The 14,705-nt window shown below is 46.5% G+C and overlaps 1 protein-coding gene across 1 annotated transcript; it reads left to right on the top strand.

Annotated features, from left to right (window-relative positions):
* The first annotated feature begins 7,430 nt into the window (after positions 1-7,430).
* Positions 7,431-11,073, top strand: LOC125146885 (serum amyloid A protein-like). The gene is made up of 4 exons (XM_047823799.1): positions 7,431-7,500; positions 8,208-8,299; positions 10,215-10,353; positions 10,759-11,073. The coding sequence occupies exons 2-4, from the start codon at positions 8,209-8,211 to the stop codon at positions 10,919-10,921; spliced, it is 393 nt and encodes a 130-aa protein (XP_047679755.1). The 5' UTR covers positions 7,431-7,500; position 8,208; the 3' UTR covers positions 10,922-11,073.
* The last annotated feature ends 3,632 nt before the right edge of the window (positions 11,074-14,705 follow it).

Raw genomic sequence — 14,705 nt, 5'->3', positions numbered from 1 at the left:
CAGTTTTTCTCTGCATCACCTCACTGCCTCACTCAAGCCTAAATGGAGACATCAATCCACCTCCTTTGTGATTCTTCCCTCACAGCTTCTGCACCTTAACCAGTCGAATTGGGGAAATTCTAGTGAAGAGCCAGCAGAACTAGAAGACCCCTCTTATCAGTTGAGCGGAATCAGGAGACAGAAACCAGTTAGTAACTGGAGTTGGGAAATTATAATGTAAGGAATTCTTAACTGGTACACGCTTCAGTTCTAAGTGGCACAGAACACACAAAGCGGAGATGTAGATTTGTTGGAAATCCTGCAGCCCGTTGGACGGCTGATAAAGACTGCTGGGTGTCCCAAGCCAAAGCTGACAAGCAAGGACTCTCCCACTGAGGTGCCAAGGGTACTTGGCAGGAAACCGCGTGGGTTGCAGCTGAACTGGGACACAGCGGGGGTTGTTGCAAACTCACGGGAGGCAGCCCCCATGTGGCAGGAGGGACAATGCTGCTGATGGCCCAAGGCCAGCCCTGAAGGGCCAGTGCCGTGGATTGAATTGCATCCCCCACGCATCAAATTCCTATGTTGAAGCCTTTACTCCCAATGTGGCTATAAGGAAGTAACTAAGGATAAATAAGTCAGAAGTGTGGAACCTGGTCAGATAGGATTAATGTATTTGTAATATCAGATACCAGAGATCTTGCTCCCTCTTTTCTGCCCTGTGAGGACACAGCTACAAGGTGTCTGTCCATCTGCCATCCAAGAAGAGAGCGCCCACCAAGCACCAAATTAGTTTGCACCTTGATCTTGGACTTCCCAGCTCCCACAAATATGAGAACTACATTTCTGTGGTTTAAGTCACTCAGTCTGTGGTATATGGTTAGGCAGCCCCCCAACACAGGCAAAGTGCTATAGAACACCCTGGACATCCGGGGAGGCATCCCGGAACTTGTCCAGAAACTTCAGTGGGATAGCAACAAAACTGCCTGTGGTGAGTGTCACTGGGTACCCCGCACTTGAGAAGAGCAGCCCAGGAGCTAGAAGGAGGCAAAGCTCAAGCTTGGGAGAGTCTTTCTTTCCCGTTCGTCCCTCCCGCGCCCTCTACTGACAAAGATTGGCATCGTGCTTGGCTGGCACAGGAGAACTATAACAGGGACCAGCTCCAGTATCACAAACAGGGCAAAGGAAGGCGGATATGAAGCTCGAATACATAAATTGATAACTGCAATGCGACTCGTCTCTGAAAAGGGAATTGATGAGAACTCCTAATGGATGAGGGTCAATGACAAATCTCATTCTTGTTAAATAAAGTGTGGCTAGGAAGCGGTTAGTCCCAAGAGACTTCTGGTGCCCCTCAGAAAGCACCAGGGGCAGTGCAGGTGGAGGAGGTGTGGGAGGCTTGAGGCTTAGTGCGACACGAGTGAGTCTACGTCAAAATGAGGCAGGAGCAGGAGAAAGAGGTGAAGGCCACAGTATGGCCACTGGCTAATGACAGCAGGCTCCACATGCTGGGGAGATGGGTGTGCAGTGTGTCCAGCCTGAAAGGACCTAATGAGATGTACGGGCTGTTATCACCCCTGTTTTACCTTTATTTACTCCTTCCTCAATGCTGGTCCTTTCTTCCTGCGCATCTCAGTGTTTATTTTACTTCTCTCTAAAGAGCTTCTAACATTTTTTCAAGGCAGGTGTATGCCAACAACCCCCCTCACCTTTCTTTTTTAAATTTTTAAGTGTTTGTGTATTATTGAGAGAGAGAGAGAGAGAGAGAGAGAGAGCAAGGGAGAATGAATGGGGGAGGGGCAGAGGGAGAGAGGGACCCAGGATCCAAAGAGGGCTCCATGCTGACAGCAGATCTCAAACCCGCCAGCCACAAGACCATGACCTGAGCCGAAGTCAGATGCTTCACCAACTGAGCCACTCAAGACCCTGTACCTCACCTTTTTTTTTTTTTGAGAAAGTCTTTATTTCTCATTCATTTTGTAGGATAATTACACAGCATACAGAATGTATGTTGGTGGTTTTTTTTATTCCCTCCAAACACTTTAAATAGTTCACTCCACTCTCTTCTTGCTTGTACACACTAAAGATAAAGTGGAGGGCACAAAAGATGCATCAAAGGCAAGGGGAAGCAGGAGGGGGTGGGGTCAAGCCCACAGGGGTGGTAACCCCGAAGGGAGAAGAAACATCTTGTGCTCTGAGAAGGAAGGAAGCTGACAAGAGGCGGGCAGCACACTTGAGATGGAGGACAGGGACCTCAGGAACTCAGCTGTACCTGCTCCTGCTGTACCCCAACCCCAGGACTCATCATGCTCGACCGTGCTTCTCTGTGGATGTGTCTGTCTTTAGGGCAAGTAGGTAGGAATCCCAAGAGCAAAAACCATGGCTCTCCTCTTGTATGTCAGCCTTGTATCCACAGTACCTGTCATAGCACCTGGCAAATAGGAGTGGATTAATACATTTCTGTTGAAATGAAAGAATGATGTAGAAAAGTCGTGTTCAAAAGTAGCCAGAACCAGGAGGGAGGCTGGGATTGTACAAAGTACAGAGGTTTGCTACAGGGTTTGATGTGCAGAATGTGGCAATGAGGCACTCGGAGGTGACTACATAAATCTACACCAAAATCTCTGCTAAGATACACAAAATAAAATAAAATAAATTGTCTGGTAAATTATTGTATTCTGCCAAGTTCAGGTGGCAGCTGCATAGCAGATGGCTAAGATTCCAAATGCTCACTCTTAGCAGACCAGATTTGAACTTCAGCTTTGTCACTGACTTTGTGGTGGGTAAGCAGAGTAACAAGGACCAATGGTCACAGTAAGTCGTTCAGGGTAAAAGCAGAATATAAAATGACAAGTATTATATCCCTGTCTTAGTTTATGTCTTCACATATGTACATATACTTAGAAAGTAGCCTGGAGGCCAAACGTGGAGGATCTAACGAGGTTCTTCCCGCCCCCTCCCCCAATCCAGGCTGGTGAAATTACTACTGCCTTTTCTTTTTCTCTTTATACTTATTTAATACTTTTCAAGTTCTCTTCAGTAAATACGTTCGTTCAACTCAGTTTTGTTAGCCTGACTATATTCTAGGCATCTTCCTAGGCACTGAGCGTTAATGGTGAAAAAACCAACAGCCCGGTTCCTGTCCTGATTGGGATTCCAGTGTTGAGATCAGGAAGAGCAGCAAATGTCTATGCATCATATAATTTACATGTATGTGTCTGTGTCTCTCATCACATAAACACCCCCCCCACACACAACAGCGCTAAATGTGCAAACACCTCCATACACAACAACAGTTCACCCAAATTAATGAATATTTTAAGTTACAAATTGATAAATGAGTCAGGGTCCCATGGAAATATGTAGAGATTTTTGACTCAATTTTTTTCTCCTAAAAATTTTTTTTAGTATTTATTTTTGAGAGAGAGAGAGACAGAGAGACACAGAGAGAGAGAGAGAGAGAGAGAGAGAGAGAGAGAGAATGCAAGCAGGGGAGGGTCAGAGAGGGAAACTGAAGCAGGCTCCAGGCTACTATGAGCTGTCAGCACAGAGCCCGATGTGGGGCTCGAACTCAGGAACCGTGAGATCATGACCTGAGCTAAAGTCGGATGCTTAACCGACTGAGCCACCCAGGCGCCCCTCTAACAAAGGAATCTTGAGAGACACCCATACTTGAAAGAATATTCCTGTGTCCTGAAAAATTAAACCCAGATCATTAAAACTGCAACTCTGATTGGTAATCTTACTTATTAATGTGTTAATAATGTGTGGACTTGGTAACACTATATTAATTGATCTTCCTGTCTCCGGCAAAGTATAAATGAGTATGAATTTTCTTGGCGAAGCCAGAAGAGTTCAATGTGTAAAGTGCTTTGTAAGTGTTCAGAATTAATCCAAGCCCCTTTCAGCCTTAAGCATTCCACCCTGACACAACCTGATGAGGTAGACTTTTAGGGCTCCCACGCCCAGTTCCCGTGTTTGGGGGCGTTCTCCACATGCATCAGCAAGCAGTTCTCAGACCCCAACAGGTTGTACAAGAATTCCTCTCAATGCTGACACTCGCTTCCCAAAGATGGCTCAGATCTTACATGTTAAAGACTCAGTCCTATAGGACTACACCCCAGGAAGGATTCAGTCCTATACGACTACACCCCAGGCTGTTATGTGCGCTTCTCACTGACCCACTGGATCAGAGGTTCCAGTGACTCCTTCTTGGGTACGATTATTTGCTAGAGTGGCTCACAGAACTTGGGGAAAACACTTAGTCACATTTACCAGTTTATTAAAGGATACGAAAAAGGACGAAAATCAACAGCCAGATGAGGAGATACATAGGGCAAGGACTGGGAAGATAGCACGGGCTTCCACGCCCCCTCCAGGCCCACCATTTTCCCAATGTTCACCAACCCCAGCAGCCCTGCAAGCCCAGCCCTTTTGGGTTTTTATGCAGGCTTCAATGCATAAGGATTAATGAAATCCTTGGCCATTGGTGACTGATTGAACCCTCCAGCCGTTGACCCCTGCCTGGAGGTCAGGAGGAGGGAATAAAGGTCCATTCCCCTGATCACGTGGCTGGTCCTCCTGGTGATCAGCTCCCATCCTTAGTGAGGTCCAAAGATCACCTCATTAACTAAAGATACCACTGTCACTCTCAACACTCAGGAAATTCCAAGGGCTTGGGAGGCAGGCGCTGTGAAAGACCAGATAAAAACCACACATATTTTCATCATCTGAATGACCAAATTTTTATTTCTCAAACACGACAGTATCTCAGGTAGGTATCACTGTCTTTCTCATTTTAAATTCATGAAACTGTTCCTCATTCCTTCCTCTGTCCCTGCATGTGTGGGACCTACGCTTCACATGCCATGCTTGGCCACGGTACCTGTGGGGCTTCTTTTTTAACTTTGGTTTTCTGACTCTTCATAACCTTGGCGTTCTTCTCATCCACTTAAATTAATTGTAACGGAGAAAAGGGAGGTGTCTGAGGCCTCTCGACAGCCTGGTCACACGTGGCCAATAGAGGAGGGGTAGCATCTAATGTATTATGGAAACCAGGTCACTTTTGAGAGTGAAAGGGGTTGTCACTATGTATTAAGCAGGCACATCGGGCCCTAACGGAGACAGTCCCTGCAAGCTGGGACGCAGGGACTCATGGGAGACTTGGGGGTGTCTCTTTAAGGCCTGGAGAGTGTCATACCTCCATGCCAGGACGGCTTTCTTTTGCAGGAGACACAAGGGGAAAGAGCCACCTGCCACTATTGTCTATTGTTGTAAGCATGGCCTTGCAGGGAACGGAGTGTCCCTCCAAGAAGCTACAGTACACAAGTAACAAAGGAGGAGAACTTGCAGTGCTTCCCCAGGTCCCTGTGAGGGGCCCCGCTCCGTGTCTAGACGTTGTTGTCCTTGCTCTCTCTGCAATGTTTCTACCAAAGAAAGCAATGACTTGAATGATGTCGGAAAGCGGGCAGTGGCTTTCCAGCACAGAATGGCCCCAAAGGGAGTGAAAGACTTGTCAGAGGGGGTGACCACTGCACCAGGATATCTGCCCTGGGGAATATAGGAGGAGGGGTGTGGGCATCACATGGCCTCCTCTGTGAAGCGGCCCCCCAAGTTCCCTGTCACCAAGGGCTGTGGAAGGTTGATAACTGCCCCTCTCCCCACATGTCTACTCCTAGGACCCAGGGAGCCAAAGCTGCTGAGGGTCCTGGCCTGGGCAGAGCTCACGGACCCCACCTTTCCCAGATAATGATTTGTATGCAGAATATCTAAATGTCGCTTAGCATTGCCTTGGATAAGAGAACCACAGGGACAGAGAGATCCTTTGACAGTTGTCTGCCTTACAACACTCATCTCATTGTATCTGCAAGAATTAACATAACGCCAGACCCAGAGAGAGGCATCACTCCCAGAGTGGCAGGCTCCAATCTAAGACAGTGATATCCTCACACCAGTGCAGTCCTTGCCTGATTTGCTTCGTCCTGGGTCAGCCTCCCCTCTGCCACGTCCTGCTCAGAACTCCTCCTGTCCTGTAACAAATCCAAGGTCCGCACCCTGCTTCTTCTCTGGGTGACTTCGGGAGCACGGGGCCCACCTCCTTCCTGGCTGTGATTCACCATCTTCCCAGCTCTGCGCTGTCCAGCCTCCAGGATTTGCTTGCATCAGCTTGGAGCCCTAGCATCTCCAGTGTCTGCTCCTATACTTCTTCTCCCAGACACAATCGGGGCAGAACCCCTGAGCTGGCGCTCCCTGGCAGGGGCCTTCCTTGCCCTACTACCGTCCTCAGGTGTCCAGCCCTGGAGCCCACTGTAAGAAGGACACTGGATGCAGGTCTGTCCTCTAGGTCCCCCATCATTGCTGCCACATTACACATCCATAACTCTCTCATCTCCAGGGAAATCCAATGACCTGAAACTTTCCCTTTCTCGTGAAGGGGCAGTGATGGGTAGGTTGGTGAGTGGACCATGGCCTCCACCAGGCTAATAGCGCCTGTGTGCAATTTCTTCCCAGCATAATCTTCCTCAACTCCCACAGTGAAGCCCAGTCCTGCTTTTCCAGCCGAAACAGCTGTATCATCACAACGGCCCATCTTGGGCAGCATCCCAGCTTTCTCTGCACCCTTCCTGAATCTTCTCGTCTGATAACTTAGCAGCTGGTGGGCTATTTCCTGATCATTTCCTTAAAAATGTTTATTATTTATTTTTGAGAGAGGGAGAATGGCAGAGAGAGAGACAAGGAGAGAAGGAATCCCAAGTAGGGTCCATAGTGTCAGTGCAGAGCCCAATGCAGGGCTCAACAAACTCATGAGCCAGGAGATATGACCTGAGCAAAAGTCAGGAGTCAGATGCTTAACAGACAGAGTCATCCAGATGCCCTTTTCCTGACCATTTTTAATGCATCCTTCCCATGTGACACTGTTATCACATTTCTACACTGCAGTTCCTCAGTTGTAACCTGCCATTAGGAGCTTCCATAGCAACTGATCAGGGTCAAGTCCACCCACTGGGTGCTGGAAGCTCCATTTTCCTGGTTGTCTGTCCTTCCTCTCCAACTTCTGCTCCCTGGGGTCCCAGCTTTATCCTGAGCCACCCCTTTAATGGAGCCCCTGCTGCTCCTCCATTTGCCTTGTGTTCTCTCATTCTTCAGGCAATCGATTCTCCTTTCTAACTTTGATTACCCTGCCCAGCATTTCTCAATACACTATTGTGTGGGGAAGAAAACCTTTCTTACCAGGAGTGACACTGGAAACAGGCAGAAATTTCCAAGTTTGCTACACGCCTCAAAGCTGCCAGATTGCACAACCTTGGAAAGTAGACGGGCGTGAAGAAGGAGCCTGATGTTCTGGATGCTGTGTGCTGGCCAAAAGGAATTTCCCAAATCTCAGTGTTTTTGCCTCACACCTGCTTTCCCACCCACTCCCCTAGCAGAGTGTCAGTACATATAATGCCAGCCCCCCTCGCAGGCAGGAGACACGGGCAGCTCAGCCTCACCAGGAGCCTCGGCACGAAGGGACAGCCAAAGGTGAGGTGCTAGACTTGCCTACACTTTCCTTCTTTGCAGATTCTCTTACCCGAAGGCGTTCTTGGGCCGTGTCCTCACTCTCTGCTTCCTCCCTGAATCTACTCTCCTGGCAATTTGAATTCTCCAGATGTGAATACTTTCTGGGATTGGGATTTGGTCGTGTAGTTTCTCTGTGGGAGTTCACGGATGGGTAGAGCAGGCGTTCTGCAAATATGTGTGCAATGTCCCACAATCCCCATTTTACAGATGGGTACATGGTCACGAAATCCCCAAAGGCCTCTTTGGAAACTTTCCGGACAGCGGGTTCAGGGCTCCTAGGGGAAGACTGAAATGGCACGTGGTTTATATTAGAAGCGCAGCGCGATCTCTCTTACTGGGATTCCTATGGGGCAAATGGCAACGGACAACTGGACCCTCTGTTCTATGTATCGTGTGTCACCTGCGTATATATGTGTATACACATTGCCTATTTCTTTCTACCTACATTCATACACACATGTGTATATACACGGGTGTATACGTACACATATGTGTGTATTTATGCAGGTATGTGTACAGATAAATAGATATCGGTAACATCTAATACTAAGTAGATGTAGGTAATAGGTAAGATACAGGTGTGGGTCCACGTGCCTCCCCCCGAAAACCCCAAACCAAACCAAACCAAAAGTGTGTCATCCTTGTGTGTTTCTGTGACTCTGCTGCAGGATGAAGCTTTTCGTGGGCATCCTGTTGTGCTCCCTGGTCCTGGGCGTCAGCAGCCAAAGATGGCTTACGTTCCTCAAGGAAGCTGGTCAAGGTAAGGACCAAAGGATGGCGGTCCGGGGAAGGCAGCAACCGGCCCCCCCTACAGAATTGACCACAGTGGAGGCCACATCCCCACAGGGCAAAGGCCACAAGCGGGAAGAAAAGCAGCACGGTTTGCAAGAGAGCAGTTTCCCAGGCTTTTTTGAACAATTGAACCACATCTGGCATTATAACTTTGTGTATATTTAAGGTGAATGCATGTTAATGACACATTTGTTTATTTAATATGATTGGCATTGTGGCTCTAGAGAGCACCTCTATCACGTGACATAATTATCCTTTCCCTTTAGTAGTTGAGATAATTAAGTTCTAGACTGTAGCAAGTTTGCTAATTATGATACGGTATTGATTTGCCTTCATTTTACTGTGCGCTAGATGTCTAGAGCTTATTTTCTACTGGTGGTTTTTCCCCTTAAATGACATGTGTCCTATCCCTCCAGCCCTGGCCCTTCTGGCCAGCATTGCACTGTTCCGTGGGGATCCCCAGGACGAAGGTCACATAAGCTTTGGGTTTTAACTTGCAGCAGAGCAGAAGACATCTGGGGTCCAGGGCGCCTGCTCCCCACTCACAAGTGGGACTCCATTGCCACCTAGTGGGAATCCGGGGACAGCTCATTGCTGTGTCTCAGCCATGAAGTGGGTGCATCAAACTTGTGCTCTTAGTAACTACAACCAACAGTAGCTGAGCTCAGCCTGTCCCAGGCACTGTTCTAAGAGCTTTACGTGTATGAATGAATCCTAAACAGTAGAAATAATAAACACATAAAATGAAGATAAGGCATTACATGGATATTACATAAACTATGATTACACTCGACACTAGGTCTTTCTCTTTTGCCTACTACATTACTTTTTTTTTTTAATGTTTATTTATTTTTGAGAGAGAGACAGAGTGTGAGCAGGGGAGGAGAACAGAGACAGAGGAGACACAGAATCCAAAGCAGGTTCCAGGCTCTGAGCTGTCAGCACAGAGCCCGATGCAGGGCTCAAACTCACGAACCGTGAGATCGTGACCTGAGCTGCAGTTGGACATTTAACTGACTGAGCCACCCAGGCACCCCATACATTACTTTTTCAGGGTCTGCATTTTATGTAGCCTGCTCAGATTCCTTCAGTCTGTAACTGCCTGATCTTCCTCTTAGCTGAGTCGCTTTACTGTTTTTGTCCCAGCCTTCCGAAGGCCTAGAGAAGTGATAGCATATTGAACACCTACAATCTTCTAGAAGTTATACGTGCATTTTTCTCAGTACATCTGCATAACCACCCTGCGGATGGCAATATACTCCTGTGTTTACTGGGAGGACACTGAACTTTAGAGGTGGGGGACCAGTTGTACTTTTTCTGCGTCTGATGACCTGTTTTTGTAAATCTCTCTAGGGGAACTCCCCTTTACCACCTGCTGGTTGACTTCTGACAGTTGCCTGGGTGCCAAATATGCCCCAGACTTTCAGAAATACTCAGGACCAAGTTGTCTTCAAGCTGCCCACAGGGATGAATTTCTCCCCTTGACCTGGTTGGGAGCCCTCTGGGTCAGCAGCCCCCCTCTCACTTGCCTTTGTTCTCACGCCCCAGTCAGAGGGTTCCCTGCGTCTGTCCAGGTAGAGGTCATCGCAGGACAAAGCATCCCTTAAAGACCATCCCACCTCATGTTCACACACATCCCACAGCCAAACATAAAGTAGCAACAGTACTCAGAATGGAATCAAGCAGAATAAAACGCACCAAGGGTGCTTCTCATAACATTCATCCAGGGAAGTGAAACGTAAAGGAACACTCATCCCAGCCAACATCCTCTCCATGGATTTTGTCAAAGACTGAGATCTTAGAATCGGTGGGAGGAAAATGTCTTTTCCTCTATTTTGCCAAGACACGATCACCTTCATCTCATCATTTGCTTTCCTTTCCAGGGACTAAAGACATGTGGAGAGCCTACTCTGACATGAGAGAAGCCAATTACATAGGTGCAGATAAATACTTCCATGCCCGGGGGAACCATGATGCCGCACAGAGGGGACCTGGGGGCGCTTGGGCGGCCAAAGTGATCAGGTAACACGGGCTCCTGGGGATGCAGGGCTGGGTGAGCTGAGCCTAGCTGCCTTGGACAGCCAGGAGGGGCCAAGCCCTGGAGAAGTCTCCTGTAGACACTGTGGCTCCTCCTTCTCTTGCCCACCCTCCCCTCTGCGCCCAGTGTTGGCGTGAGTGGCTGATGGAGTCAGAGCAAGGCCAGGAGGAGTGGGTGATTCCCGACCCTCCCCCTATGGGTGCTGTTCTCCCAGTAAGAGATCAGCCTGGGCTGAGATGCTCTGTTTCTGGGCCAGGGGGTCAGTGTTTTAGCCCCTCTTTCCTTGGCTCCTGTTAGCAGCCCTCCCTTGCAAAGAAGAGAGATGGGAGTTATGGGCAATTGCTCCTCAGCCCCCTAATTAATCTCCTACCTGCCTTCCTCCATTCCAGCAATGCCAGAGAGAATTCTCAGAGAGTCACAGACTTTTTCAGGCACGGAAGCAGCGGCCACGGAGCAGAGGACTCGAAGGCTGACCAGGCCGCCAATGAATGGGGCCGGAGCGGCAAAAACCCCAACCACTTTCGACCTGCTGGCCTGCCTAGCAAGTACTGAGCTTCCTCTTTGCTCTGCACTCAGGAGAGGGGCTGAGAGCCCCTTGAGGGCGGGAATAGTTCCTAAGTATAATTACTGAATTCTATATTCCCTCCTACAACATACTTTATAAAAAGCACATAGAAGCATTAATAAATGGTTGTGAAATCCAATGTGTCATTGTCATGTGGAAACATCAAATGACAGCCTTTTGGGTCCCTTTAATGCCATGAAGATGATCAATTTACCTTATCACTTTTTTTCCAAGGAGATAAGGCACTAAAAAACCATAATACTAATTTCGAGTAAAATATATGCCCATAATAGGGAGCATACAATGCAGACTATATATTGACCCTACAAGTCAGGCCCTGGCCAGAGAAAGTTCTGAACCCTTGTTTTCAACAGGCCAGTGCTGCAGCCATCCCCACCCTAGCTTTTGGGTATATCTGCAGATACTTTTGCTTGACGTGTGATTGGAGGTCATTGCCGGATGGGCCAGAAGTACACACAGCTTAGGATGTATAGAACAGTGCTGCCAACAGAGAATCATCCTGAGTCTTGCTTGACCTCTGCAGTGTCCTATCAGACATGTATTTAGACAGAGTCACATTTACTGTGAATCTGATGAAGCTTCAGCTTCAAAGTCTCTTCACTTCTACAGAACTATTCCAAGACCCATGGAGATGCCCTTGGAAAGGATTCATATGGTCAATTACTTTGTAAAATCTGCAGAAGTGAAACATTTTAACTGAAGCAGTTAATGCCTCTGTGTTCACGCCAGCATTTTACCATCACTTTTCCTCTTGTGTTGAGTGAGACTGGAGTGGGCACAGGCATTTTGGGGATCTGACTAAGAAGAAGTCGAATTGGAAGTAGAAGTTGTTTGCATTTAGTGAGACATATTTCTGTGATATTTAAAAAAATGTTTATTTATTTAGAGAGAGAGAAAGAAAGAGAGTGCATGTGTTTGCATGACTGGGGGGAAGGGCAGAGATTGAGAGAGAGAGAGAATCCCAAGCAAACTTGGTGTTGTCAACATGATGTGGGACTAGGTCTCTCTAACCAGGAGATCATTACCTGAGCTAAAATCAAGAGTCAGATGCTTAACTGACTGAGCCACCCAGGCATCCCTATTTATGTGGTTTTCAGCTACTTCCAAGTATAATTAAAGGCAGAATTATCTTTTTATTTGTCATTATAAAAAATTATCTTACGAAGTCATTGTCATATAAAGAGAAGATCAAAGATAACTCAGAAAACACTATATTAAAAATGTTGTAAGGGTGCCTGGTGGCTCAGTTGGTTAAGTGTCTGACTCTTGGTCTTGGCTCAGATCATGATCTCATGGTTCATGAGTTCAAGCCCCACATCAGCCTCTGTGCTGATGATGTGGAGCCTGCATGGGATTCTGTTCCTCCTTCTCCCTGCCCCTCCCCTGCTTGCGTATTCTTTCTCTCTCTCTCAAAAAAATAAACATACAAAATTTTAATAAAATTGTTGTAAACATGCAAAGCTCAGAGGGTTTTTAGAGCATGGTCCAATAAAGGTGGATATACATTATTATAAATTTGCCCAAACCCATACAGTGTACAATACCAAGAATGAACCCTAAGGTACACTCTGGGTGATAATGATGTGCCAGTATAGATTCATCAATTGTATCAAATATTCCAGTCTGGTGGGAATGAGGAAGCTATGCATGAGGTCAGTTTATATGGGAAATTTCTGTACCTTCTGCTCTTAATATTGTTGTGCACCTAGAACTGCCCTAAAAATAAATCTACTAAAAGAAAGAAAAAGGATTGTAGAAGTGTGTTGGGCTGTTTATTAATATAAAATATTTGGATATTTTTCTGGATTTTGTGATGTTTTATTTATTTAAAAAAAAAGTTTTTTTAACGTTTATTCATGTTTGAGAGACAGAGAGTGAGTGGAGGGGAGGCAGAGAGAGAGGGAGACACAGAATCTGAAGCAGGTTCCAGGCTCTTTGCTGACAGCACAGAGCCCGACACAGGGCTCAAACTCGCAGACTGAGAGATCATGACCTCAGCTGAAGTCGATGCTTAACCGACTGAGCCACTCAGGTGCCCCTTTTTTTGTGATGTTTTAAATATTATTTGGCTATGTAAAACTGATCACTTTTTTCCTATTCTAAATAAATATTTCCTATTGTAACTAATTTAATATTTGTAATTTTATATTGTTCTTCCTAAAGGAGGCTCCCCAAATTGCATAATTCAGGCCCCACAAAACCTGGGTCTGCCTTTACCTACACACAGTGAAAAAAATGTTTGTAATTATTTGAACCTGGGATCCAACTGTATTTTACATGTTAATATAGAGGTTTAAAAAATTTTTTTTAAACGTTTATTTATTATTGAGAGACAGAAAGAGAACAGAGCATGAGCATGGGAGGGACAGAGAGAGGAGTAGACACAGAATCTGAAGGAGGCTCCAGGCTCTGAGCTGTTAGCACAGAGCCCAATGTGGGGCTCGAACTCACAAACCCAGCGAGATCATGACCTGAGCCAAAGTCAGACGCTTAACCGACTGAGCCACCCAGCATGGATTATTTTTTGTCCAGTTTTAATATACCTTAGAATTTTCTGGAAGTGCAATTGCTATGTAAGCTGGAACTTCGTTTTGGTAGAAATTTTATCATTCTTTGTGTATGATTTTGAGAAGCACAGTCTGGGGGCGCCTGGGTGGCTCAGTCGCTAAGCGTCCGACTTTGGCTCAGGGTTTGATCTCCCAGTTTGTGAGTTCGAGCCCCGCGTCGGGCTCTGGGCTGACAGCCCGGAGCCTGGAGCCTGCTTCAGATTCTATGTCTCCCTCTCTCTCTGCTCCTCCCCTGCTCACGCTCGGTCTCTCTCTCCTTCAAAAATAAATAAAAACATTAAAAAGAAAAAGAGAGAGAAGCACAGTCTCTGATGGAATAACACCTCTGTCATTCTGCATATCTAACTGATGGGTTCACAGTGATTTGATGTAGCTAACACTGGAAACTTCTTTTTTAAATTTTTTTTCAACGTTTATTTATTTTTGGGACAGAGAGAGACAGAGCATGAACGGGGGAGGGGCAGAGAGAGAGGGAGACACAGAATCGGAAACAGGCTCCAGGCTCTGAGCCATCAGCCCAGAGCCTGACGCGGGGCTCGAACTCACGGACGGCGAGATCGTGACCTGGCTGAAGTCGGACGCTCAACCGACTGCGCCACCCAGGCGCCCCTGGAGACTTCTATTATGTCTTCTAGTATTTAAAATATTAAAATACGTGTCGTTTTATTTTAAATTAATTCTATTTCGTTTAGGGAATCATTAATTTAAAAATCTTAAAATACATAATTTTAAATTAATTTTATTTTTCCTTTATGTCAGGGAATGATATTAATATTTTTGAAATTACATGTTGAGGTAGATAATATCATCTATAAACGTCTTTCATCAAAGTAAAGTAGATATGGGAAAATATTTATTGCAGGGTGGGGGTAGTAGCATTGGTTCTGAGGTTGAATACCATCGAACTAAATAGAAACACGAACTGAAAATACATGGAGTTGTAGTGTTGACGATCTTCCTGGTAACTTATATCTTTCCCAGGATTCCAACCACACCTGGGAGAAGAATGAGCGCCTGATGTCTTTAAGAATGTCAACGGTGCCCGGAGATCAGGGGGTCTACGACAGCTTCGAGATTCATGTCTGTACCAGAGACCGCTGTCCCCCATTGCCTGTCCCTTCCAATCTGGCTAAGAGCTCCTGGGGAGGTGGAATATCTGGTCCGCTGAAACTGGCAAATAACA

Source organism: Prionailurus viverrinus, chromosome D1, assembly GCF_022837055.1.
Source record: "Prionailurus viverrinus isolate Anna chromosome D1, UM_Priviv_1.0, whole genome shotgun sequence".
In the NCBI taxonomy this organism is placed as follows: Eukaryota; Metazoa; Chordata; class Mammalia; order Carnivora; family Felidae; genus Prionailurus; species Prionailurus viverrinus.
Note: the sequence above shows the minus strand (reverse complement) of the source record. Positions and strands in the feature narration are given on the sequence as shown.